At 40.7% G+C, this 27,906-nt stretch overlaps 2 protein-coding genes across 3 annotated transcripts in view; both read right to left on the bottom strand.

The window, feature by feature from the left end:
* Nucleotides 1-181: 181 nt before the first annotated feature.
* LOC125383490 (coadhesin-like) lies at nucleotides 182-14,018 on the bottom strand. Its single transcript, XM_048401798.1, has 7 exons — nucleotides 13,969-14,018; nucleotides 5,403-5,489; nucleotides 3,256-3,284; nucleotides 2,713-2,907; nucleotides 1,570-1,761; nucleotides 1,121-1,312; nucleotides 182-542 (listed from the first exon to the last, which is right to left on the bottom strand). Exons 1-7 carry the CDS (start codon nucleotides 14,001-14,003, stop codon nucleotides 208-210), a joined length of 1,065 nt encoding a protein of 354 aa, XP_048257755.1. The 5' UTR covers nucleotides 14,004-14,018; the 3' UTR covers nucleotides 182-207.
* Nucleotides 14,019-17,846: 3,828 nt separating this feature from the next.
* Nucleotides 17,847-27,906, bottom strand: part of LOC124133099 (poly(ADP-ribose) glycohydrolase-like) — a 38,506-nt gene continuing 28,446 nt past the window's right edge. For both annotated transcript variants that reach the window (XM_046497346.2, XM_046497347.2), the window contains 6 exons: nucleotides 27,420-27,567; nucleotides 25,678-25,756; nucleotides 24,295-24,403; nucleotides 23,034-23,139; nucleotides 21,517-21,645; nucleotides 17,847-18,617 (listed from right to left, as the gene is read on the bottom strand). In XM_046497346.2, the coding sequence (XP_046353302.2) occupies nucleotides 18,511-18,617; nucleotides 21,517-21,645; nucleotides 23,034-23,139; nucleotides 24,295-24,403; nucleotides 25,678-25,756; nucleotides 27,420-27,567 (678 nt within the window). In that variant the 3' untranslated portion in view covers nucleotides 17,847-18,510. The remainder of the gene's footprint in view (nucleotides 18,618-21,516; nucleotides 21,646-23,033; nucleotides 23,140-24,294; nucleotides 24,404-25,677; nucleotides 25,757-27,419; nucleotides 27,568-27,906) is intronic.

Here is a 27,906-nt window from a genome sequence, read left to right as displayed (position 1 = left end):
GATATTAATCACTAGATTGTCTGGTCCAGACTCGATTATTTACAGACCGCCGTCATATAGCTGGAATATTGCTTAGTGCGGCGTTAAACAACAAACCAACCAACCAACCTTATCATGACGCCCATATATACCACGTGAGTCGGAGAAATATGCTTATTATTAATAAATTCTGAAGATGCTGTAAACATGAGTTTTTAATTTCTGTATCTAACATCCGCCAGTGTTGTGGATGCAGACCTTCAGTTTGACATCGTACCGAGTGGTGGCCGGACAGGCCATGGGGTACTTGATGTTGTTGAAGCACATGTAGAACTTGGTACAGTCACTCTCGTGGGCGATCATGACGACACCAGTGCTGGGACAGGACTCCGCCGTCTGGGGAGCTGCAGTGGTGGCAGCATGTTTGCAGGCGGAGATGGCGGAGTCAAACACGGTACCCTCTGCACACTGATGGCGATAGGCCACGCCATTGCTGCACTGGTAGAAGCGTCTCTTATTGGTGGCGTGGGCGTGGTAGGTGGCCTCATCTTCTGGACAACGATCTGCAGGAACAATAGTAAACCACTATCCAGATGTTAAGTACTGAGGATCAGAGGAAGTAGTGAGTACATTACTTTGGTTTAACAGCTCTTCGATTAAAATTTCTTTTACATGTATACGTGTCAGATTAATGAGAGAGGAAGACTGAAGTGATGCCAGTTTTAGATGGTCGCCACTTTAGGAAATCCACGAGTTCGGGTATGATGCTGGCACAGAAAGAAACGTTATCAGAGGGAACTTTGATTCGAACCCCCGACCATAGGATTCTGGCACTACGGGCCGCAACTCTACACAGCGAACTGAGATGGCCTAGATGACTGGGCCACCAATTCCGCATATGAAAGTCTGCTAATGAATTACCGATCAAATTTTAAATTGGAACGTTTTGCATTTCTTGTCATTGTCAGGGATTTCTGAGACAAAATACAAAAATTAGAATGGCACACTTGTTATCGATCCCCGCTGTAACATGAACCAGAAACATTTAGAAATAAGATAATTAAATTTGATGACAGAAAAAATATATTTTATCTGTTCTTAAGCTGTTCTTGATATGATAATACATGTACATTACACATACCTCCACACTCCTCGGTGTTGCAGTTGATGGTCCTGTTCTGGAAGCTCTCTCCGTCACAGTCGGCCCCCCCGAAGGCCGGGGTGGGGTTGGTACAGGTCCTGGAGCGGTCCTGGTCCTTGTTGCCTCCTCCACACAGGACACTGCACTCATCCAGGTCCTGCCACTCTTCCCAGTCGGTCCAGCCACCGTCAACTGAGCAAGCGTGTGATCATGTTGAGATATTCATACGTATTTCCCTGCGTTTTTCAACTGTTTGGACATTTTACTTTAGTGATACGTGATAATCCAGATTTGAAACAGACAATATGTAATTAAATTAATAGCAAGTTGAATATATATATTTTTTAAATGAATATCAGCATTACACAAATGCGTACACTGTTACCACACTAATATTGTACCATCAATGATTTATATCATAAATTAATAGAGCTATTTCTGTTACTGACTCGGGCAGGGATGAGTGTTACAGTCCCTCTCAGATCTGTCCCTGACATCTCCGACACACTCCTGGCCTCCGTGGGCTGGGGCGGGGTTGGTGCACGTCCTGTCTCTGGTCTTGAACTGGGATCCTCCTCCACATGTAGTAGTGCACGTGCTGTAGTCTGTCCACGCGCTGTAGTCACTCCATCCACCATCAACTGTAACAAATCATTTACAATGATACATATCATGATATTATGAATATGGATATATTTACAACCAAATGAGGTGTAACACATGCTGTTTAATCAGCCCCATGATGATTCCTGGTTAGAAGAGGTTCCCAGCTATATGTGCTGGTCGTTTCCACCATCAACTGTAACACATCCTAAACAACCACAAGGTCGCGTTGAGGAATGTCATGATGCATACGTCAGTTATGGAAGATTTTACCCTTCCAAATGCGGGAGGAGGTACCCACCCTTCATGTGGTCCTGGAGTTGTTGTGAATTCATTCCACACCAACTTTGGAACATCATAGGTTTATGAGCAAGCTTTAGACTGTGCAGAGTAATGTTACGATATCATTATTGTTTTGATATCTGTATACACTCACATCGTCGAATTCATCCTTGAGAAGTTACAAGCTATCGTATTCGAGGTAAAAAGTATTAGTTTACCAATGCCTAGACAAGTGATTCGGGACCGATATTCTGGGATGATGGCAGGCATTCTTTTTACTAAAATAAATATTACCAAGAAAAATCTTGAAAAAAATATCATGCTTCAGATTTTTGAAATTGTCTGCCACAAATACTTATTTGTTGATAGTTCTTATTCTGGCACACCATTATTTCCAATCAAGTGAGTGAGTGAGTGAGTGAGTGAGTGAGTGAGTGAGTGAGTGAGTGAGTGAGTGAGTGAGTGAGTATGGTTTTACGCCGCTTTTGGCAATGTTCCAGCAATAACACGGCGGGGGACACCAGAAATGGGCCTCACACATTGTACCCATGTCGGGATTCGAACCCGGGTCTTCGGCGTGACGAGCGAACGCTTTAACCACCAGGCTACCCGACCTCCCCTTTTCTTATCTGAACCTCACATATACACGTATGGACATTAGTAAACAAACGGTTCTTGTAGTCGCGTGTATACATATCACTTCCCACCTATACAGCCGTGTGTATTACAGCTTATCGTCTGGGTATCTCTGCTGGAGCCAGTGCACTGGGAACCGCCGTTAGCAGGTCTCGGGTTGGTGCACAAACGTGTGCGGTATCTCCTCATTGTTCCCCCTCCACATGTGCGCGTGCAGGTGCTCTCCGTGATCCATGGCCCGTAACTCGCCCATCCACCGTTCCACACTAGAGAAGAAATATCCATGACGTATTCATACAACATGTTTTGCACCTAACCTGACCACCTGAACACCCAATCCCGTTAGTCGCCTTTTACGACAAGCATAGTCACCTTTTACGACAAGCATGGGTTGCTGAAGACCTATTCTACCCCGGAATCTTCACGGGTCTTTGAATTTTGACCACGAAGACAACAACCGTCGAATTATCATGCTCTTGTCAATCTTCAAAAAGTTATCCTACATACAGGTGTACTCTGTTCATTCAGAAGCCCCGGGTCCGGGTTAGATCAAATAACCTTCGAATAATCTTGGGAGATTCTGTAATCACCATGAGTCTTCCTTCCACACTTACCTGTCTTGTAGCATGTCGACCATGTCTGTCTGAAGCATGGAACGTTAAGTGTGATTTATTAATTGGTACATTGGTGGCGTTCATTGATGACATACATGTCTATGCACAAGCATACAATGTTCTAGGTTCCACTCAACAAAGGTTGCACCTTTCAGTATCTCTGTGGTCACACTGTGATGCATAAATGTCATATATATAATCATATTTGTCAAAAGTAGACTCAGTTTATGGATAACAACTTCTTTAATACTGTAAAGGCGACGTTTCGGTACAGCTACTTACACCGTTGTCAAGTAAGGCTACCTTTACAGTATTAAAGAATTGTTATCCATAAATTGTGTCTACATGTACTTTGTCATCTGTCAACTTCTAAGTAATGCCTATCAAACAATGAATCATATTTGTCCATGATACACCAAACATCCTTCTGTCAAAGTGTGTCATGTTACCCATATCAGATGGATTTGGATGCTGTAATTTAGGTTTGTGTGAACTTTAATGTGTTATATCGCTGTGATTCGTTGTCAATCAGCCCACTGCTACTCAATATTTACATTATGATAGTGAATAGAGCCCAAACTCATGATGGTTATGTGTCTAATCCCCATGGAAATCCCGTCCAAATCTTATTAATCAACATTTGTTTCTACGTATTAACTCTGTGCAACTGTTTGATGTAGATCTTAGAAGTTCACGAACAATTTGGAAGTTATTGCAAAAGAAATGCATCTTTGTGTCCCTATAAAAAAATCGAGTGGTTTATATATTTAAGATATATATATATATATATATATATATATGTACAGGATTTTCCATTGGACGAGAGTTCGGTCACATGACCACGACATTGACGTTCATAAGTGTATGAATGACACAATTTGACGTTCATATGTTTTTCAAGAGACCGTATTCTTGAAATGACGTAAACACTGACGGACTGCATACACATTCCTGGGTTACTTACCTAATATGGGTCTATGACAAGCAAACAGCCTATATTTATTTGTCGCAATGCAGTCTGTATGACCAACGCAGTTTACAGCAAAATAGGCGTAACATAAAATAAGTTAAAATACATACAGCTATAAAGTGGCATCGTACCATGAGGATGTTTTCCACAAGTGATCATAACAGCTCACTGTAAGGTCTATTATTTATATTTATGGTATCACAAAACTGCACATTCGACCACAAAAGCATATAAGTTTTTTTCAAAGTTGTAAACTAGTGAAGGATCTGTAACATTTTAAGGGGTCTTTAATCTGATGGCTTATGATGTAAACATCTGAAAAGGGTTGTATTACTAAATAAGAGTGAGTGAGTGAGTATGGTTTTACGCCGCTTTTAGCAATATTTTAGCAATATCACGGCGGGGGACACCAGAAATGGGCTTCACAGATTGTACCCATGTCGGGAATCGAACCCGGGTCTTCGGCGTGATGAGCGAAAGCTTTAACCACTAGGCTACCCGACCGCCCCAACTAAATAAGACGTGAAACCAAATGATGTCATCGTGTGGATTGACATCATACTTGTCACTGACTGCCCGTTGTGGGTGTCCCCTTGGAAAATAGTGTGCCGACCATTTGATCTTTTTGGGGACGGGAAATGGGATCTAATGGGCGAGAGGGTTTGATGGGATTTGTTTTAAAAGTATTTATATAAATGCTCGAAAGAAATAATGTGTCAAAAACTAGATCAACTGTTCACTGGAGGTGATAGACAAAGGAACATATTCTGTCTCAAACAGAACGCCTACATGTTGTGTGGACTGACGATGTAGGTATGGGGCGAATTAGCACAAACAATAACTCTAGTAATGGTTTTAAGTAAATTATGCTTCATATACTAAACGACAGCTTTTAGAATAGATCATGCATTATAGAATGATAGATGGTCCAGAGAAATGCACATGGTTGCCAACTATCTAGCCGATAAAACTAATATAAACTTTCTGTAGGTTTAAATGTCAAGGAACAGTTCCAGCATGCGGAATAGCGTATCTCCTGTTGTCAAACCAGGTCATCTTGACAAAGGAAAGAAATATCTATTCACTTTCGCTGCCAATACATAAACTGTCAGTTTGTTTCGATGAACATGTATATTATAAAGAATACTTCGCCCTTGAATACTATGAAGTGTATTACCTGTATCTTGTACAGCGTCCCCAACCAAGAAACCCACATTTTGTTGTGTATCGAGAAGACCTTGAGCAGCGGTAGGACACTCTCGCTCTGTAACAACAGTTGGAATTATTCATTAGTGATGAGTCCTGTTCCCCAGCTGTAGAAACCCAGATCCGTTCCCTTTATGATTTTTTGTTTGTTAGTACAGTGTCGTGGTCGTGGGTTCAATCAAAAGTGCTCCACATATTAAGTGAATATCATTGTGCAGTGACCCGTGAAGATCCGGGGTAGAATAGGTCCACGCTTGCCGTAAAAAATGACTAGGCTTGTCGTAGAAGGCGACTAACGGGATCGGGTGGTCAGCCTCGCGGACTTGGTTGATGCATGTCATCAATCCCAATTGCGTGGATCGATCCAGATTACTGGATTGTCTGGTCCAGACTCAATTATTTACAGACCGCCTTCATATAGCTGGAATATTGCTGAGTGCGGCGTTAAACAACAAACCAACCAACAAATCATTGTGCAGTTTCCTGCCACAGGGAGCTGACAGGCCATATGATGAACTCAATACTGGTGAACGTCGGATTAAACTCAACGTCAAACTCAACCTACAAGAACACCGTGCCAAACAACGACAACAGAGTATGAAGAGTTTACTCCCTTTCGCTGCTTGTGGGTTCGAATCCTACATTCCACCGGCACCATGATGTAGTGGATATAGTGTCTGTCCGTTTGCTGGCGATCCCCTGGTCGCGTGATACCAAAATACCTTAAAAGATGGTGCTTGTCTTCCGCCATTAAAGGGATAAAACAAGGACTGGTCGGCTCGGAGTCCGTCTGATGTGTCGGAGATGGGTATCCATGTGAGACTGTGGCAAGGTATTTCTGTTGGCTAGCACGATAAAATCGACATTCGTTCGAGCTAGCAGCAAACACACCTGCATGCACGTCGCTATGTAACTGCAAACAATTTGAACGCGACGTTGAACCACATTTCACTCCACGTCACCTCTGATTCTTGATCACGAGCCGAAAGTTATGATTATGTTCTCCTAACTTAAAACACATCCCTAGTTTTAGACGTTGACAAATAAACTCGACAACACCCTTTCCATAACCATAGAAAATATCTGCTAAATGCACAAAAAGTCCGTTGTACGATTGAGACTATATCACAAGTATATGTTTATGAATAACTATCAAATAGTGATGACTCACCTTTTCAAGAACACCTTGTATCATCACTATTTGATAGTGATTCATAAACACACGTTTATTAAATAGTCGGAATCATACAATGAACACTTTTGCAGATAGGTCTTATGCTTGTGGAAAGGGTTTTGTCATTTTTATTTCATTCTCATGTAACAGTTTTATCGATATGTGTGAATTCATCAACGACATTGACAGTTTACCTCTATTGCACAGTATATACAGTAAACGAGAGTCATTATCATATATATGAATACTATATATATTTATATATATATGTGTGTGTGTGTGTGTGTGTGTGTGTGCGTGCGTGTGTGTGTATATATATATATATACACTCACCGACAAAAGAAACACAATGATATATAAATAATTACTCATATTCAAGTGAGTGAGTGAGTATGATTTTACGCCGCTTTTAGCAATATTCCAGCAATATCACGGCGGGGGACACCAGAAATGGGCTTCACACATTGTACCCATGTCGGGACTCAAATTCAAGAGATATAAGACTATATAGGTTGTGTGAACTGACGCTCATGAATGCATCACATGTGACGTCACAGATCCATGAATCGAGCGTATGGTGATAAGAATGAAGACACTGTGTAAACACTCGATTGATTGTTAGTTGTGTCATTATTTGGTACACCTTGGAAACATCTCTTCTTAACTTACTTCTCCATATGTTTTTTATGGTTCGCGTTTCTTTGGGCGGTGAGTACTTATGTCACAGTTAATGTATTAAATCATTCAATTTTATTGAGGACGAATATCATTTTATGCTTATATGCAATGCTTATAGTGATTTAAGAGCTGAATACATTCCTCCTAAATATTTTACAACCCCCTTCGAAAAATAAATGTAATGCTCTTATGTCATCCACTAACTTTAAAATCATACGAAATCTAGCAGTCTACGTTTACAAAGCTTTTCGACTTCGTTCATTGCATACAGTCTAAGTATTTATTTGTATATATGCATGTGTATGTGTATGAATGTGTATGGATATGGATATATATGTAAAATAGTGGTAATTCTTTTTTCTTCCTCTCTCTGTAAATAGTTCTGTGTAATAGGCCTACGGCCTAACACTTTTTTGTGAATAAACAATATATAAATCATTGAATGTGACTGAAACTTTCACTTCGGCAATTTACAACATTTAAAAACATTTCGGTCATTTTACAATAATTTTCCTGTCAGACTGACTAAAAGTTATAAATAAGTTCAAAGGGGCTTAAAAACATCACAGTAGACTAAATATGCTAGAATTAGAATCCCAAAAGTAATATAATAAACACTGACTTTCGCTTTCTTTGTATCCTATTATTTTAAGTCACTGTGAGGTGTAATAGAACACAAAAATGTTTGTAATTCGTTATCATAATATCTGACATCAACGTGATATTTGCAACGATAATGAAGTTATTGTTTCTAAAACTCACGATCCTGGAGCAGCACGCGAAAGCACCGCAAACACTGCAACAACAACGAGCACGACGACAACGAGTCTTTGCATCGTTCTGGTCTGGCGTTTTGATTAACACCCAAAGCATGTACTCTGGCTTAAATAGCCTTGCGATTGCACCCTTAAGTAAATGAGGGTTGGTAGGTGGTAACATCCTGGTTCATCGATCAGGCAAAAAAACCTTTTTCATTTCATACCTGTACAACGGAGACAGACAACATGTTCATATGAAACGACAAGGTTAACAGTCATGCCATATGTTTTTCAAATATCCTTTTCAGCAGAATTGTGAAAAAGGAAAATATGTTTAAATCATTATGGTGGATGCATAATTGAGGTTTCCAGTTTTTGTGTAGTGCTGCCTGTCTGCCCGCTTGGTTAATACGCAGTTAGATCATGTGAGATTTGGAACAGTGCCAGTTGTCGATGTGACCAATATGGGTTACATTCAAAAGCAACACGAAACCCTTAACAACCTCACAATGTTTGTATGTTGTTGAGCGCCACACGAAGCAATATTCCAGGCTGTCCTGTTTGACGGCGGCCTGTAAATAATCTGTAAACCAACCAAACAACCATTCAATCTCTGACTATTATCGGTCTAGTGGTAGAGCATCATACTAAAACACGTTTGGAGACGGTACTTGTTGTTACCCTGCCTGGCGCACGGCATTAAGGGGCTAAAACGAGGACTGATCGGCTCGGAGTCAGTATACTGTGTCTGAGTGGGGTATTCATGTTAAACTGCGGCATGGTATCTCAGTGAGCTAGCACTTTTTTGCTCAGTTTTGCTCTTCATTATAATAACTTTGTTTTCACATATACATGTGGCAATACCCGACAAGCCTGTCATACATAATTATGGGGCAGTTTTCAATCTTGTACTGACTTACTCTGATGTTCCTGAGCGAAGCCTGTGGGCTTCGGTGTTATACCTGGTTTTTTTCTGGTAATCCTATTATTACTTTATTTTTTATCTAATGACACCCTGTTCTCTGGATCACGGCTCCGTGACTATCCATAACAATCAAAATAAACATTCAGTTCAAGTAAATGAATGAGTTTGTTTTGACGCCACAGTCAGTCAAAAACCAATGCTGTGAGGTTTGATAACATACACACTTCTACCAGGTCGAACATCGTGGATCCCATGTTCTACCTCAAGAGAATCATAGTTCATATGCTAATCCATCTGCGAATACCGTCCCGCTCACGATGACCTTACTTGCTGCTAAATCTATCATCTATCCCCCCACACTAATATAGTTGTTCGGCCTGTAAACGAACTAGCACTTGTGTGGCATATGGGCTTCGTTAAGACCTATAATCTTGTTTTTTCATGCCGACCCCGACTTCTTAAATCACAAGTCAGTGGGCTTGAATGTAAATGGACTATTTGGTTAACATCTTGAACAATTGTAGTCCATCTTTTTTCTGTATTTTTTTTTTAATGGACACTTTATGTAGCTACATACAACGGTTCTGTCCAAAATGTTTTACATGCAAAAAACAACACGCGCGCTGTTCATTTGCGTACACGTTGGTTGTGCCCTTAAACCTGCAGTGGTCTTAAGTCTACAATACTCATGAGTGGGCAGAGCTTTTGTGACCACGTGACACTTATTTCGTACGCACAACATCTAACTTCAAAACAGAAGTAACTAATGTTATATTTGGGATAAAACTTTCTTAGTAAAGTACAGATTCTAGTACTTTTTTTAGTTGAGTCCCGTGCGGGATTCGACGGGACTCAACCAAAAAAAGTACAAGAATCTGTACACTAAGAAAGTGTTATCCCAAATATAACATTAGTTACATTTGACCACTTTCTAAATGGCATTGTGTATTCATTCAAAACAGAAGTGCATAGGAAGTCTGCCGAGTTATGACAGCACACACTATCCTTTTAATCTTAACAACCTGTAACTTCTTTGCTAAAAAGGAAACTATCATATCAATGAATTGCTGTGAAATGAACGAAGCGAACTGTATATTACAAAGAGGTGTCGATAGATTGTGTATTATTAGCCAAGAATGTTAGGTAGAACATTTAATCGCTTTGATTGTCACATTTCCTTTTATATATTTGGTCCTAGAAAATAAATACTGGAAACGTGCTGAATATAGTAAAAATAAAATAAATTATAAAATGTATATTAAAAGTTATGTTTTCACACCAGTGCGTCATAACAACACTGTTGTTGAGGTGCTGTATGTTGAAGCATCTTTCGGAAAACGAACATTAACCCTCAATCTGATCGAAGACATATGGAATCATTTTAAGTTCAGTAGCGTTTACTTTAGGCATCCTAAATAGTTGTGATTTTTGCTTGTTGACACTCGGGTAACTCAGCAATATTCCAGCTGCATAACGGCGGTCCGTAAATAATTAATTGTATTATTAATTAATAAAATGCATTATTTTGGTAATCTTACATTATTCCAATTCAAGGGGTGTTCTCCCCATGCAGTTGTGTTCCACGGTCAAAGGGAAGCTACGCTTCCTGGTTACATAATGCAAGGGAGGCTACTCTTCCTGGTTTAATAGTGCAAGCCACCTTATCAGTGTATTATTCAGGAATTGTTCTTCACATGCTCTAAACAAAGGGAAGTAACCCATGTTGCAGCTGAATTTAGTTGCTACATCCTCTTTTCATCCACACAACCACACCGGTAACACGTTTTTCCCTCCCATCCCGCCCATTACTTCTCATTTCAAACGTATATATCTGTATAACATTTCCTCAATTGATAGTTAATCTAATTGAATGTATTTGTATGTATCAGGAACATGTACTGTTGCTTGTTTTCCTTTACATTGTAGTTGTGGCAAGTTTTGGACAATTAAGTATATGCGAGGCAAGAGGTGTCCTGGCATAAACATGCGTCGAACAAGTCACAGGGGTTTGTATGTGCACAACAGGTGAAGATCCTGGACTAGCACATTCTACACATTACATCGCACGACAATTGGTTTGTATCATCGCGTAACACTTTTGGGCTGGGAGTAGTGATTTTGGTGTTTTGGGGTTCTTTGAGGCATACCCTCTAGGCCTTATTGTTTAATGGTGGTTGTAGAGCCCACAGCAGACCGCCTATGCACTTTTCCCTGGGGGGTCCCATCATTTGGCTCCGAATCGTTTGTATCCTCGGAGCCGCGTTTGCTGTTCTGTGCGGGCACCTTTGGGTTGACAGTCAGCCGTGTTTAGCGTTTCCCAGCCCAGGAGTGTTCTCCAGTCATTGTACTTTTCTGTATATAAACCTGTGGCCTTACATCCAACTCATGTCTTTGTGTTTTTCTTGCAATGGTGCAGCATCTACTTCTGCTAAAGCATTATCCTAAAATAATCGACTTTGGGCTAGACAATCCAGTGATTCCCATCATTCACATGTGTCTAAACCATTGATAACCATACGATAAGCTTGGGATGCTGAATATTCTCACCAGAAATGTTTACTTGGGCTGAATACAAACCCTAAAGGCAATACAAATAGTAGTGAATATAGATCCCCATCTAGACATTATATAGAGTAGTGATGTTTTATTAGCGATGAAGATGGACCCCATAGACATTGTAAACAGTAGTGATGGTTTAATGGGATGAAGATAGACCCCAAAGGCATTATAAATAGTAGTTGTGTTTTAATGGCCAACCAACTGTTCACATGTGTTTTATATCCGTCAGGATGCTCAGCTTGTATTATCTGGAATAAGGGAAAATACCATCACTGATCATGTATTTCATCTCATTTTGTTATTTGCGAAATGTTAAATTTATAAGTGTAAATTGAATTTGAAAAGGAATATCGAAACAGATTTTATATAAATAGGGCATTATATCATATATTGTTTAAACATAAAAGTTCTGTCACTTGAATAACTTGAATTGTATGTATTTTTTTAAAATTCAGTTTTGTTATATATTCTACATGTATGAGGACCATTGTTAAGCTGTACAGAATGAATTAAATTGTTGTGTGGACGTGTGGATGTAAGGGGGGAACAAATCAGAATCTCTAGATGGTTATCGATCTGTCCGAAGTCGCAGCTCGCAAATACTGCACTGGGCGATCTACAAAGACACAAGAACTACATGTCATATACGTGATGTGCCCGATTGTGAGTAAAACATCGTATCAATGACAGCCGAGAGAGCGATGGGGAAGATAGTGTAACGTGATCACATAAGCTCCGCCGAACGCTCACGCGATGGGTAAGATACATTTTCTCCCTACCAACGCAGAGTGCAATGTTACATATATCTTGTTTGATCATGTTTAACTTTGTCGTTGTGTCACAAATAATCTGATGTGCAGAGATAAGCCTGTCCAGGCGAACTACTCAAACAACAATAAGTCGTTATGTCAAGCTTCTGTAGGACACGATCCTTAAAGCGTTCTGTCACGAACATTATTGGCGATTTAAACTACTGAAACACCTAAACACAAGGCTGTTATCAAGCGCGAGTGCAGACGTGATACATCGTAAAAACTGTATCGCGACGTCTTCAGAAATACAATTTCTTTCAAGATTTATACTACGAGATGGTAAGGCTACGCTTACTCACCGGTGGAACATAGACAATATCGCTAATACAGTTATCACGTATTTGAATGTTAATGCTGAAGACAAACACTCATTATTTTTGCAGTGACGACATAACACTTATGCACGTTTATTTATAGCTTTCATCAGTTTTGCTCTTCATTTTAATAATTTTGTTTTCGCATATACATGTGGCAATACCCGACAAGCCTGTCATACATAATTATGGGGCAGTTTTCAATCTTGTACTTACTTACTCTGGTGTTCCTGAGCGAAGCCTGTTGGCTTGCGTGTTATACCTGTTTTTTTTCTGGTAATCCTATTATTACTTTATTTTTTATCTAATGACACCCTGTTCTCTGGATCACGGCTGCGTGACTATCCATAACAATTAAAATGAACATTCAGTTCAAGTAAATGAATGAGTTTGTTTTGACGCCACAGTCAGTCAAAAACCAATGCTGTGAGGTTTGATTACATACACACTTCTACCAGGTCGAACATCGTGGATCCTCATCATTTTCTACCTAAAGAGAATCATAGTTCATATGCTAATCCATCTGCGAATACCGTCCCGCTCACGATGACCTTACTTGTTTCTAAATCTATCATGGGTTTGTTTGTTTGTTCGTTTGTGTGTTGCTTAACGCCGCACTCAGCCATAATCAATCTGTATGACGGCGTTCTGTTAATAATCGAGTCTGAACCAGACAATCCATTGATTGACATCATGAGCATCGATCCACGCAATTGGAATACGATGACATGCATCAACCAAGTCAGCGAACCTGACCAACCGATCCCAACCAGCATAGTTGCTTTTTTACAGCAAGCATGGGTTGCTGAAGACCTATTCTAACCCAGATCTTCACGGGTTATTTGGTGATGTACTTAGGAGATGTGTTAATTTTAAGCCGTCGCTCTATGGCCAAGATGCTATATAACTAATTCTAGTATACGTTACATTTGGGATTACGGCTTTTTAGTAAATTGAGTGAGTACGCCGTGTGGGGAATCGAATCCGGGTCTTCAGCGTGACGGGCGATCGCTTTAACTACTAGTTTATCCTACCACCCCTTTTAGTAATGTAAATATTCTACTGCCGTAATTAAAGTGAGGCACCCAATCACCAAGGCCTAAACTGTGACTAGACAATGCCTTTTGGAAAGTGCTCAAACGTAACATTTGTTATATTTGGGATAACACTTTCTTAGTTATGATGAACATATTAACTAACAGATTAAATAACTAACTCATTGATTTAAAGCAAGTAGATATTTGGGACAAAGTTATGCACTTGCGAATGATCACAATAATACAATATCTATCAGATAATTATTCAGTTAATACTTACTGAAGAGCCGAGTTGAAATCAGTCTTGGTAGGCATTGAGCTGAAATAACCGTGACGATACATATCGTATGACACCTAACAACCGACCAGGAAGCGATGTTACGTAAAGCTCTTTCAGCAAGTGCAGACAGAGTGGTTATTGATCGGGAGACGTCATTCATCAGTAAACACGGCATATGATGAACACCTATGTGGTTTCGTGGAATCCGTATATCTATACGACAATATCATTTTAATAATTAGCTTCCTGGTCGGTTGTTAGGTGTCATGCGATATGTATCGTCACGGTTATTTCAGCTCAATGTTAAGGCCGTGTGTACACTAAAAGAGCATTCAAATCACACCAATAGTTCAAACCTTCAATCCAATTGAACCTTATCAACAATCTCCAACGTCATAACATTTTCAATCACTAAAAAAGTGTTGTACAATACCACACCGATTCAGTATAATTATAAAGGCGACAAAATATTCATAAGAAATCTCTGGCAAACGTAGCGTGGACTGTACGATTCCTATCACTATCAAATAGTGATGATACCGGGTGTTCGCGAAAAGGTAAGCGAATCATGCCCCACTGGCTACACCCGTAAGGGCAGTTCAATTGTTCACCTAAAAACACTCGGGAACATATGGTACAAGTCAAAATAGAAAATTGCATCGGACTTAATTTTTGTCATTGATGAGTCAAATTTGGAAATGTCCTCCACTGTGGAATGTTGTAACCTTGATAAAAAAACGTCTGAGCCAGAGCTGTAGCAATATTGCTGGACACAGAGGGAAAGTTGACTATTGGAAATTTGAAGTCATCTCTCTTGTCATATGTCTTGTTTGAATATTTTTGACAGACACAACATGGACACAAATAGTCCATGCCCCTAATCAACTGGATGAGTCGTTCCACAAAACCCGAATCCGTAGACAGTGAATATGATATTAGGCATCATTCGCTTCTATTATATCACGTGTAGCAATGACCCGGGAATGATATTTGACTCTGTAGATGTTATGGTAACCCGGATGTTATGATGAATTAATAAATATATATATGGTTGTTTTTGCATTTGTTTGGTCGTTTTACAGTCTATACCGGTCAAAGCAACCCCGTTTCGGACATCGCACTTTGAAATTATTAATGGGTTTGGGTCATCCAAATTACTGTACGGGTCATCCAAATCGGGGACTGGTCGACCAAATGTGTATACGGGTCATCCAAATCTGTATACGATTCAGCCAAATAAAATACCAGTGCTCTACACAGGTACGAAGCCCGAAGTGATGCAGGTCTCAGACATTTACCACTTCGGTGAAACTCACGAGCACGGGTATGGTGCTGACAAACCTAGGAACATAATCGGGGCGAACCGGGATTCGAACCCCCAATCATAGATTTCTGGCGTGTCCAGGGGACGCAACTCTGCACAGCGAATCGCGGCGCCTTAGACGATTGGGCCACCCGTGCCCCCCGAAAAAGGAGAGATGGCATGAGCTTATGTATGCTCAACATGGTTAACAGGAACAACTTTGGTGTTTCTGTAAACAAATGTACTCAAAAAATATCCTCAGGTCCATGGAAGGTCTGATAAGAACTACGTCAGTAAGTCAGTTACAATGACAGTGTGTCGTAATACATTTACATTAAGTACAAGACGTCAAAATGGCCGACACCATAAACGTGACGGGAGAGATTTCCGAAGTTTTAAAGGAACCTGTGGCTATTACAAGGGTTAGTCATCATTGATCAATTGACTGATCATTGAAAGGTGTTGTAAAGATGTGTCAATAGATACTAAGGTGAACATACATCGCTGTAGACCGTCACTGTAGTCTAGGCACGGCATACTTCTATCGGAGCATCACACTGTTATCATAGCATTGCATCAAAGCATGGTGTTTCACTTGCTTTTGTTTTGTTTGTTTGTTGTTTAACGCCGCACTCAGCAATATTCCAGCTATATGACGGCGGTCTGTAAATAATCGAGTCTGGACCAGACAATCCAGTGATTAATATCATGAGCATCGATCCACGCAATTGGGATCCATGACATGCATCAACCAAGTCCGCGAGCCTGACCACCCGATCCCGTTAGTCGCCTTTTACGACAAGCATAGTCGCCTTTTGCGGCAACATGGGTTGCTGAAGACCTATTCTACCCCGGATCGTCACGGGTCGGGAATAGAAAGGAGTTATAATACACCGGATTATTGAGAATGAGTGGACAAGTGAATAGTGGTAGGCCACTGGGACCCAAGTTCCAGTGATCGGTTCCAAGACACAAAATTCGGATTTATTGGTCAAAACATTTATTAGCAACTAATAATACATCCAAAGAAAACTTCACCATAATTATATAAGGAAATTCACACATACAACCATTTACGCCGTTACGCGTTCACAACCCACACAGTCAGACCTCTTTGACTGTGTATGTACTGGGTGCCAGGAAGATGGAATAATCAAATATCAATTGCACAAGTCTGCTATTTCCTTCAGAAGAAAGTCATGTATGTTACATGTTTATCCATCTTTCCAAGGCAAGGGAGTTAACTGAATATAAAAGTCCAGTTTCCACCCTTGCCTAACTAGGCTGATATCATGGAGTTACATTTTGGCTGGACTAACGAGTCCAATCAAAATCGTGCAACGAAATCGAAGTCCGGTTCGTAGACTGTCGTGCAGATTTCGGTCGATTGCAGGATTTGCAAAACATGTGCACCGCCAACTCGTTGTCATCAGATATTTTCCAAATCTTTTCATGTTTTTAATCAAGGTGCTCACGCATTGCGCGATGTAAGACCCGTTTTATCACAACATAGACCTGGATTATCGATCAGATCGTCTTCACTGGGCGCCCCTGTTTTGTTTGAAGCAAATGCAAATGCTACGAGAGGTGGAATCTGACTGGTCTAAAGGAGAGGCTTAGAAGGGACATAACTCGTAATAGCCACTGGTGGCGCTACGATAGAGCCCAGGAATTCCAGCCTAGTTCGGCAAGGGTGGAAACTGGACTTTTAAAGTCAGTTAACTCTCTTGCCTCGGGAAGATGATGTTTATCCTGCATGTCTGTCATGAAATGTATGGATGGTTTTTCTGCTTTTTGCACACATAACAGGACAGGGAACAGCTGGCCATGGGCTGGGCGTGGACACAGAATCCAGATTGGTTACTAGCCATCACGTGAAATCTTGCAGCTGTACAGTATCTACGGATATCGATAAATTATAGTTCGATTTTTCAACAGGGAATCTTATAGTGAGTTACTGAATGTTGATTTTCCCCAACATCAGCAATAGTCCAGTAATGTCACGACTTTCTGCATATATCCGAGTTGGATAAGGCAACCGAGAGGATGAATGCATGGACACTCACTCACACATACAGTCAAGTCTCCTTAATCCGACACTCGTTAATCCGACAATCGGCTTTATCCGACACTAATGATGGGAACTGTTTAAATCAGTGATATCAAGACCCGTTAATCCGACAGTCTCGGACTCCTACTTCGACACACCTAATTCGCAACGCATTACCGAAATCACTCAAAAATAACAGTGATCGTTATCTGTCGTGTAGTTGTCCGATTTTCATTTACGAACGGTGATACTACTTATCCAAACATGTCGGATTACAGGGACTTGACTTCATATTGTTGTGAATGTAGGGTAATGATGCCAATGTGTTCAAGTCATGACATGGTCGCATGTATCTGCCTCTACTCTTCCTCCTCACATTATACAAGTTATTTCATATACATATATCAGTCCATAAATGAATGATTGTGGGCAATTCAAATCGTCTTCGGCATGTATCCTTTCTTGTGAGTTGGAAACCAAGTTACATTCAATCCAACTCACTCAAGGTCGAAATCTAATCCACCATGACATTTTATCAGAACTTTAATAATATCAACGCTGAATGGGTCCCATATTGCCTGTTAATAGGTTTGACTCCTTTAGACATCTGTCATTGTGAAAAGGCACGGAGCCTGATTAAAACGCCCCAGCTGTAAATTCCAATTACAAGGCGTAAGACCAAAACTAACACAAAACAAACAAAATGTTTCTCATCTCCGTCCGGGTCATGTTGAACCCAGCTGGTCGATGCGTTTTTTCCCGGTTTCCGCATTTTAAATTAGAGTCTTCAATAAGAGTTATCTTTCCCTTACTGTGTGATCGCCAGGATGAAAACATTATATTCCACCCGTTCCTTGTTGGAATTAAACAATGTCTCTTCATTTAGTCTTATCTGGTGTCTTCTTCCATTTGCTGTTTGAAAATGAGACCGTGTACACATTAATGTGGCCATAAAAAAAGAACAACGAACTATTTTAACCTTGCTATTTCAAAAATCGGGAATTGATGAGAAACACTTTGCGGGTGTGGTCCTAGTGTGAACATCATCTGTCCAAAAAAACACCCGCGTGGACATCTTCAGCAGCAGGCACGAGCCTTCATGGAACACCCGTGTGAATATTCATCAGTCCAGACAAGGCCTTACAGGAGGCCTTCAAAGGCCTTCATTATGGAATCCACTGCTATATAACTAGTCCTTAGAAGACATAATGAACTGAAACACATTTGTTCTTGGCCCAAATCTTTTCTGGTGGATGATCTCTTGGTGATAGCCGTTGATGAGTTGAACAATTTGTCCTGAAATTGAATTCATAATTAGTGGAATAACCATCGAGGATTTACAGATAATGCCTGCAGTTGTTTTCCTCGATTTTGCAACACTTTTGGACTCCAGGATTCTATCATATTTAACGTGTTCATTTTTCCAAAGTTAGAGTGAGTGAGTATGGTTTTACGCCGCTTTTTGCAGTATTCCAGCAATATCACGACAGGGGACCCCAGAAAAGGGTTCACACATTGTATCCGGGTGGGAAATTGACCTGGGCATTCTGCGTGACGAACGAATGCTTTTACCACTAGACTACCCTACCCACCTCGGACGTTAGAGGGGTACTGACGGATGCAAGAAGTCAGGCAGCGGAACATATGCACCTTGTCACCTCTTTACGAAGATGCTTTAATCCACACATGAATAATAAATAAATAAATAAATTCAATACTATGTAATCCAACCCAACTACCCGCTCACTCAGTCACCTCACATTTCAGCTGGGACTTATGATACGAACCTTTGACATTGACATTATTGTATTCCGCTTTCAAATGTACTAAACTGTCTACCTATAACCTCGTTACCTTGAAGTTCGAATATTGGTTAAGATGCAACATCCTTCTGACATTGTAACGGAACGGATGTGTTGCTACAGCAGATACGTCAACGTGTATTTTCCGACTCATAGTATCAAAATAGATAGCATGTGTCCCTGATTGTGCTGAAGAAAACAGTGATTGACATCATGAGCATCGATCTACACAATTGGAATACGGTCTGACCTGCCGGTCCCGTTAAGACGAGCATGTGTTGCTAAAGACCATTTTTCGCCGGGATCTTCACGGGGTAATTCATTAATAAAACAGTTATATTGGCATGAGCTGATATAATTGAACCCGTGGGAACTCAGTGTAAGTATAGAACCTCCAGCAACATACAAATGTATATTGGCCGTAAGAGACGACTACATGAATCGGGTGGTCAGGCTCCTGGTCTTGGATGATTGAATGTCTTGTACACCGACGGCGAGGGACGTTGCTTATAATATCAATCACTGGTTGCCTGAACCAGACTCGATTATTTACAGGCCGACATCAACCTTACCCATTATTACCTAACCCAACCCCCAAAACATACCAAAAATCCAAATATGTGGCACGGCAGTCGTCAGCCACTGATGATGTAACTAACATTACTGCAGCCGCCATAGTCGATTACGATGACGTGAAACAACGCCAACGAACAATGTATGGCCTTCCCAAAGCCGGGACATTGTGCTCAGGCCAACGTTGAAAGCCCATCTTCCCGATGCAAGGGCGTAGCTGACTATAAAACTCCATTTCGGCTTGATTAACGAGTCTATGCATAGTCCAATAAAAATCGCGAAACGAACTGGACACCCCGTTCGTAAATAACATTGAAATCAATGTGCAGATTTCGGTTGATTGCAGGATTTGTAAGGCACGTGTACCGCCAACTGGGCGTCAACAGATATTTTGCAAATCGTTTCATGTTTTTAATGAATGTTGTGAGAATGTAAACCTAAGTTAGTGTGTTGATATTTTATGGACGCTTTATATGCACTATTATATGCTTTACCTAATCTTATACATATATGTTAACCGGAAATGATCAGAATTAACTGCCCCTGATGTTTGAATATATGTGTCTGATGACATTCATGCATCGTCGATGTCAGACATGTGTACGGCTCTGTGAATAAATCTTTCATCCAAAGAGAGTAGTTGAAGCCCCTATCAAACAAAAGGTTAGAAGTATGACGAATTCAACAAATGTGCTCCAGTGATTTGATGCTCTTCGCGGGGTAAGACCAGTCGTATTACATCATCAGATCGTCTTAACTGGTCGCCACCGTTTTGTTTGAAGTAAATGCAAGTGATATATGAGAGATGGGTTCTGATTGGTCAATAGGAGGGACATAGAAGGGACATAACCCGTAATAGCCACTGGTGGTGCTACGATTGAGCGCAGAAATTCAAGCCTAGTTCGGCAAGGATGGAAACTGGACTTTAATTGTCAGTTGATGCCCTTACCTCGGGAAGAAATGTCTTGCCAGTGGTTCTTGTAATTCACCAGCTTCAAGTCTACCAAAAGCGTGATTTCTGGCATTATTATTGAGTCTTGGCGTGACTAGTTCTAAAATCTATTACGGTAAATGAATGATTTGTGAAAACTAACGTACCCAAGAGAACATTTCCACCCTTGCCGAAGTAGGCTGGAATTCCTGGGCTCAATCGTTGCGCCACCAGTGGTTATTATGAGTTATGTCCCTACTATGTCCTTCCTACTGACCAATCTGATTCCATCACATGCATTTGTTTCAACAAAATGGCGACGCCCAGTCAAGACGATCTGATCAAAAATGAAGATCTGTATTGTGATAAAACGGGTCTTACATCGCGAAGTGCATCAAATCACACGAGCACCTTGATTAAAAACATGGAAAATGTCTGTTGACAATGAGTTGGCGGTCATATGATTTGCAAATTCTGCAATCGACCGAAATCTGCACGACAGTTCACGAACCGGATTTCGATTACGTTGCGAGATTTTGATTGGCCGATGCATAGACTCATTAGTCCAGCCAAAATGTAACTCCATAATACCATGGGCCAGCATGGTTCGGCAAGGGTGGAAACTGGACTTTTATAGTCCGTTAACTCGCTTGCCTCGGGAAGATGCCAAGAGAACGGATCATACAAATATCAATGGCCTTCAACATTAACTCTATCAATGACAATACAATCGTGTTGTGACACTTTATCAGTATGAAATAACATAACATATTAAATCATTTACTTCCATCTAGCAGTGCAAACTTTCCATCAACGGAATCTTCTTTTGAAATGTCTTTTATCAACTGTGCGTTTCTTTTTTTGCAAACGATAATTTCAATAATCTCACCAACAGTGAAGTCACGGTCCGACAGATATCTGTGTATCTCCAACAGCTTGCCTCTGAATTCATCGTCCCCTGCTGTCATGAATGACAAGTGTCTCTGTGCTGCTGATGCTGCTAGCATTTGTATCAAAGCTAAACATAAAGGTGAATTAAGGTAAACACATGCTCACAAGAGATTTCTTATGATTTTGAAATTGTTTTTTTTTTGTCGCTTTTATTTCAATGTAAACAAAATATTCACATGTGCAAATGCATTTTTGCTATTTTTTAATCAACATTAAAAGGAAACTCCCAATTCGAGTTTTATTTTCTGTTTAAACATCGAGTGTGTAACCTTTTGAGTATTCATAGTACATGCGTTGAACGTTGAGATGTCAATTCTTTGAAAGGCATTTAGAAGTAATACACACAAGGAAGAGAATTTTTCTATTTATGGATGTCAACTTCTTTATTATGAGGAACACAACCTTTCAGAGTATATGCTTACTCCTCCATCAGGTGAAGATGCTTACGTCTTCTTCATCTTCACCTGATGAAGGAGTAAGCATATACTCCGAAACGTTGTGTTCCTCATGATAAAGAAGTTGACATCCATTAATACTCTTCTTTGCTGAGAAGTAATTTCAAAGGAAAATCAAGTATATCTAATAAACTTTTATCTCTACACTTAATTATAACACTCTACAATAATATGAAAGATGTACTTCGGTGCAGCCAGTGACATGTAAAACGTATTCCGTAAAATAATACTGATATGATTATGAGCTTAAGTGAGGCGATTTCAGTGTATGCACCAATAAGGGCACAGCTTAAATGGGAATAATTCAAATGCGTCATCTCTGCGAAAGAAAAGAAAACTGATGACACTACGTCAGCAAGGGCCTTGCCAACGCGTTACCTCTGCAAGCATATCATACTGCAGGGGAGAAGTGTTCGTCATAAGACAGGTGTAATCATCTTCCCGAGGCAAGAGAGTTAACTGACTTTAATAGTCCAGTTTCCACCCTTGCCGAACTAGGCTGGAATTCCTGGGCTCGATCGTAGCGCCACCAGTGGCTATTACCAGTTATGTTCCTTCTAAGCCTCTCCTATGGACCAATCAGTTTCCACCTCTTGTATCACTTGCGTTTGCTTCACACAAAATGGTGGCGCCCAGTCAGGACGATCTGATCAATGATCAAGATCTTTTTTGTGATAAAACGGGTCTTACATCACGAACTGCATGAAATCACGTGAGCACCTTGATTAAAAACGTGAAAAGGTTTGGAAAATATCTGCAGACAACGAGTTGGCGGTGCACATGCTTTGCAAATCCTGCAATCGACCGAAATCTGCACGACAGTTTACGAACCGGATTTCGAGTTAGGTGCGCGATTTTGATTGGACTATGCATAGACTCGTTAGTCCAGTCAAAATGTAACTCCATAATACCAGCCTAGTTCGGCAAGGGTGGAAACTGGACTTTTATAGTCAGTTAACTCTCTTGCCTCAGGAAGATGAGGTGTTATAGAACATACTACCTTTCAGTCTTTTGTCTCCTCCTGATGCCCCGCATCCCCAGTTGCCCGTCACCACCCACGGCAGTTGGGCAGGGGGGACATCGCCATTAAAGAATCCAGTATAGGCCTTCAAGCAGAAACATCTACAAGTTTGTTTGTTTCTTTCGTTGTTGTTTAAAGCCGCACTCAGCAATATTCAGCTATATGACGGTAAATTGTCGCGTCTGGACCCGACAATCTATTGATTTTCATCATGACCATCTATCCACGCAGTGGGAATACGATGACATGCATCAATGAAGTCAGCGAGCCTGACCACCCGATCCCGTTAGTTGCCTCTGGCGACAAGCATAGTCGCCTTTTACGGCAAGAATGGGTTGTTGAAGACCTATTCTACCCCGGATCTTCACGGGTCACATGGAGCGGTAGCCATGGAGCGGCTATTTTAAACAAAAAGGTATGTAAGTGGTGTGTAACAAAATGACAGGACACAGTATACAATGTTTACCCAGTTAAATGTTTGTTTTGAAGGATACGTTCAATGATGACGTTGTGCTGCTGATATATGCGGTAAGATAATTCCTAGACGTATTTTGGCCACGGGTTACGATAGGCTAATAAGTCCGACTTGATGACTGCCCCAATCAAATGTCATCTAAAGTCTGGCTATCCTACATTAAACGTATGAAGTTGTTCCCAGTGACAAGGCCTCAAATAACGAAACCAGTTTATGTAAGCAACACTTCATTAACAGCTCGATTAAAATATTTGGTGTAAGTGACACATGAAATAATGCCATAAATAAAGTCCAGTATGTTATGAGTAACTGAGGAAGAAATCTGCCCAAACCATGCATCAGTACTATGCCCCTTTGACTTTAAGGCATGTCCTTTCCTCTTACATTATGAATTCCAAAGCTCCATACTGATCCGTATACATATTGCTGGATTCATGCAATTCCAGTTTGCTATTCCCCCGAAAAAAACATTTGACATGCTGACGAAGCCAGAAAGACACTTCATCATAAAGCAAAGTTCAGTTGGTTTGGTAATGTTCAAGGAGACGCATATTCGGATATGAATACCGTCATATTTATAGGGGAAAAAATATAATAAAATAATTATTATCTTTTTGTCTTCCGGTTCGGGAGACTGTGACAGGACTTTCCTGAAGAAAATAAAATGTTCAAGGAAATAATCCTTAAATTTCCCTGGTTCGAAAATATAAATTGAAAAGACAACAAACAGATTACCTGTTCGAACCTATCTGATTACTTTGTTACCTTATTGAGCTCCCGAATCAAACAGTCCTTCTGGAACTGGGCTTTGTAGTTCTTGATGTGGAGAGGGTCAATAGCTACGATTTGAGTCTGACGATGTCCGTCCTCGTCTCTGAAAACAAATGTATTATCCCCTCACCGAACATGAATCGACCACTCCCTTGCCAAAGAATGCTTCTCAAATTCATCACCAATGTCAACTGTAATGACTTAATCAAAAGTCCACCATCACGGCCCCATCAAAACACACCAGTACTATAACTAGTATACATTATAAGTTGACTACCGATCTCGAAGGGTATATAGTGTGATGTTCCCTGTGTGTGAGCTTATGTACACCGAACTGGCGCCCACCCAGAGTACATCACACCATATGCCTCGAGGGATCGGCTGACAACGAATTCATCTCACCGACTTTCATACGGGTCCAGAATATATGTCCGCAATTTCACTACTCGTAGCAGACGACGCAAAGAACCGAGTTACTTCCCTTTACCCAATGAATTCGAATGAACATCGGTTCATTTCAACTCAACGATACCTGAGGGGGCTACATGATCGGGCTTCACGGGAACTACTTTCCCGGTCCTTTACCAATCAGAAGCTGGTATCTTAATGTAAAGTGAGAAAATATCATTACGTCTCCAACCAAATATACACGATTCCCATAACGTATATGCTCAAGGAAGTTGTTTTATCAGGTTAAAAAATTCAAGGCCTCAGTAAAGCTTTCAAAAAGTCATGGTAGACATGTGGAGGACATTTCCCAATTTTGCGCATCAGTGACAAACATGATGTCCGATGCAATTCCTTGTACCTTATGCTCCCGTGTATTTTGTTCAGGTGAACAATTTACAATTTACATGTTTGTGACGGGTGCCACCGGTGATGGCCTTTTTGCGAACACCTAGTAGCATTACTATTTGAAAGTGATTCGTAAACACATGCTCATGATATACTCGTAACAGTTCACTCGACTCTGATTTTGGCAGAGGCTTCCTAAGACGTTTTATCGCTTTTATTCACATCATCATCCATCCATGTGCTGTCAGTAGGATCCACAATTCGCTGTGTCCCTCTAGTGAGCCAGAAACCTAATGTCTCCACTTTTGTCAGTACCATGTATACCATGTATACCCGTGTACGTGTTAAATGTCAAAGACCCGCATCACTTAAAAGCGGCGTTAAAAACATTCACTCACTCATCATCCCGCTAGATCTACATCAATACTGATACTGTGCCAGATACACATCAAAACGACCACCACGTCCATTACCGCCATTATCTTCTTCATCATCATCATCATCATCATCATCATCATCATCATCATCATCATTCCACAAACCAGCAGCTATTGCTAGTCATCTGCTCAATGGACTAATTACCTTGTCGTCATGTCTTGTCGATCTCCAAGCCACGTGAATGTGTCCCCCAAACCAGCGCACATACTGAATACCTCGCAGCCTGCAACGTCGAGACAAAATATTCACACAATATTGTTCAGTGGTAAATCCATTGTTATTAAAGGTTCTTTAACCTGGTTTCTTCTTTACCAAATTTATACCAGGAGGTACGAGTGGCGCAGTCGTCTAAGTCATCACAATTCGCTGTGCAGTGTTGCGTCCCTTGGGAACGCCAGAAACCAATGATAATGGGTTCGAATCCCGGTTCGCTCCGATCATGTTTCCAGGTTTGACAGCACCCGTACTCTAGGGTTTCATCAAATTGGTAACGACCTGCATCACCTCGCCCTTTCCTCCCACATTAAGTTGACAGGTCGTGACATAACTGGAATACTGTACAAAGCAGCGTTAAATCCAACTCACTCACTCATATATGTCAAACAATCCAGAAAACCAACGATGAAATGAACTGTCATAAGGCAAATCTGGGCTGTTATTGGCCTTTCAAGATAAAGTTCTCACCAATCGCCATTCAGTCGACCTGTGAAGATTCCGGGGTAGAATAGGTCTTCAGCAACCCATGCTTGCTGTAAAAGGTGACTATGCTTGTCGTTAAAGGCGACTAACGAGATCGGGTGGTCAGGCTCGCTGACTTGGTTGATGCATGTCATCGATCCCAATTGGTGGATCGATGCTCATGATATCAATCACTGGATTGTCTGGTCCAGACTCCAATATTTACAGACAGCCGTCATATAGCTGGAATATTGCTGAGTGCGGCGTTAAACAACAAACCAACCAACCATATCCGGTCAAGGCCTTAACGTTGTCATCAGTGACATTTGTAAGACATAATATCTGTATAATTAACTGTCAGATGTATTACATTAAAAAATACAAACAAATGCTAGCAGTCAACAAGGTGGTGTTGGAACGATTTATATAACATTTGGTAGTACTGTCACAGTGCATCTTCAATGACAGGTACCAGGGAACTTAATATTCTTAGAACACAAAGCAAAGTTAATACAATGAAAATATTATCCCATTAGTGAGGTCATGCTATATTTATCTGAAGTCGATATTGCACTCGTGTGAAACAACACTGGATGTTGGAACTTCTTTCAATCCTCCTCATTGACACTGGAAGTTATCATGAAAAACAGCAAGAACATACGTGGTAGATAAACCTCACCCCGGAGCAGTGATGACTTTAGAATTATACCATTGTCATACGCTGATATGCACATGGCGTGACACAGGATAAAAACGCAAACATGTTCATCTTATCTCAATATCTACAATACATTTTCGCTGTGAATCTGATGAAAATATATGCTTTGTCAGTTCATTCGATGAGATTAAGATAGGGGCATTAAAATACGAAACAAACTTATGAATAGCCACGTTAAAATAGGTTTTCAGCAACCCATGCTTACCGTAACAGGCGACTTTACTTGTTCTAAGAGGCGACTAGCGACTAGTGGGATCTGATAGTCAGGATCGCTGACTTGATTGATGCATGTCATAGTATTCCAATTGCGTGGATCGATGCTCTTGGTGTTAATCACGGGATTGTTTGGTCCAGATTCGATCATTTTTGGCCGCCGTCATACGGCTTGAATTTTGCCGATGGCGACGTTAAACAACAAAGAAAGAAAGAAACATTCGATGGGATAAACACTCAGAGAAAATAAAAGAATGCTACAACAAATATATCTGACCTGTCATAAAGAGACACTCGTCCTCCCCCAGGGATTCAGTGAAGAGACGGGCAATGATCATCTCGGGGCACATGAAGAGTCGAGCCTGTTGCTGGCCCACAAAGGATTCATATAACGAACCCCCGATGTGGTTATTGGCAAACAGAACCTGTAACATAGAGGATGGACACATTACATTTACAACACCCATGGCAATAGAACATGTAACATAGAGGATGCACACATTACGTTGGCAACATCCATGGCAACGGAACATGTAACATAGAGGATGGACACATTACGTTGACAACATCCATGGCAACAGAACATGTTACAAAGAGGATGAACAGTTGACGTTGACAACATCCATGGCAACAGAACATGTTACATAGAGGATGAACAGTTGACGTTGACAACATCCATGGCAACAGAACATGTAACATAGAGGATGGACACATTACGTTGACAACATTCATGGCAACAGCACATGTAACATAGAGGATGAACA

The sequence above is a fragment of the Haliotis rufescens genome, unplaced genomic scaffold, assembly GCF_023055435.1.
Source record: "Haliotis rufescens isolate VD_foot unplaced genomic scaffold, xgHalRufe1.0.p SCAF_23, whole genome shotgun sequence".
Taxonomy (NCBI): domain Eukaryota; kingdom Metazoa; phylum Mollusca; class Gastropoda; order Lepetellida; family Haliotidae; genus Haliotis; species Haliotis rufescens.
The sequence above is the reverse complement of the archived record's forward strand: the minus strand, read 5'-3'. Positions and strand labels throughout refer to the sequence as shown.

What these genes read in the sequence shown, in the direction of transcription:
- LOC125383490 (XM_048401798.1), bottom strand. Translation starts at nt 14,003, where the DNA reads ATGCCTACCAAGACTGATTTCAACTCGGCTCTTCA. An exon ending in GATTTCAACTCGGCTCTTCA is followed by an intron (nt 5,490 to 13,968) that starts GTAAGTATTAAC and finishes CTGTTGTTACAG; the next exon opens with AGCGAGAGTGTCCTACCGCT. An exon ending in TAATACACACGGCTGTATAG is followed by an intron (nt 1,762 to 2,712) that starts GTGGGAAGTGAT and finishes GATTTGTTACAG; the next exon opens with TTGATGGTGGATGGAGTGAC.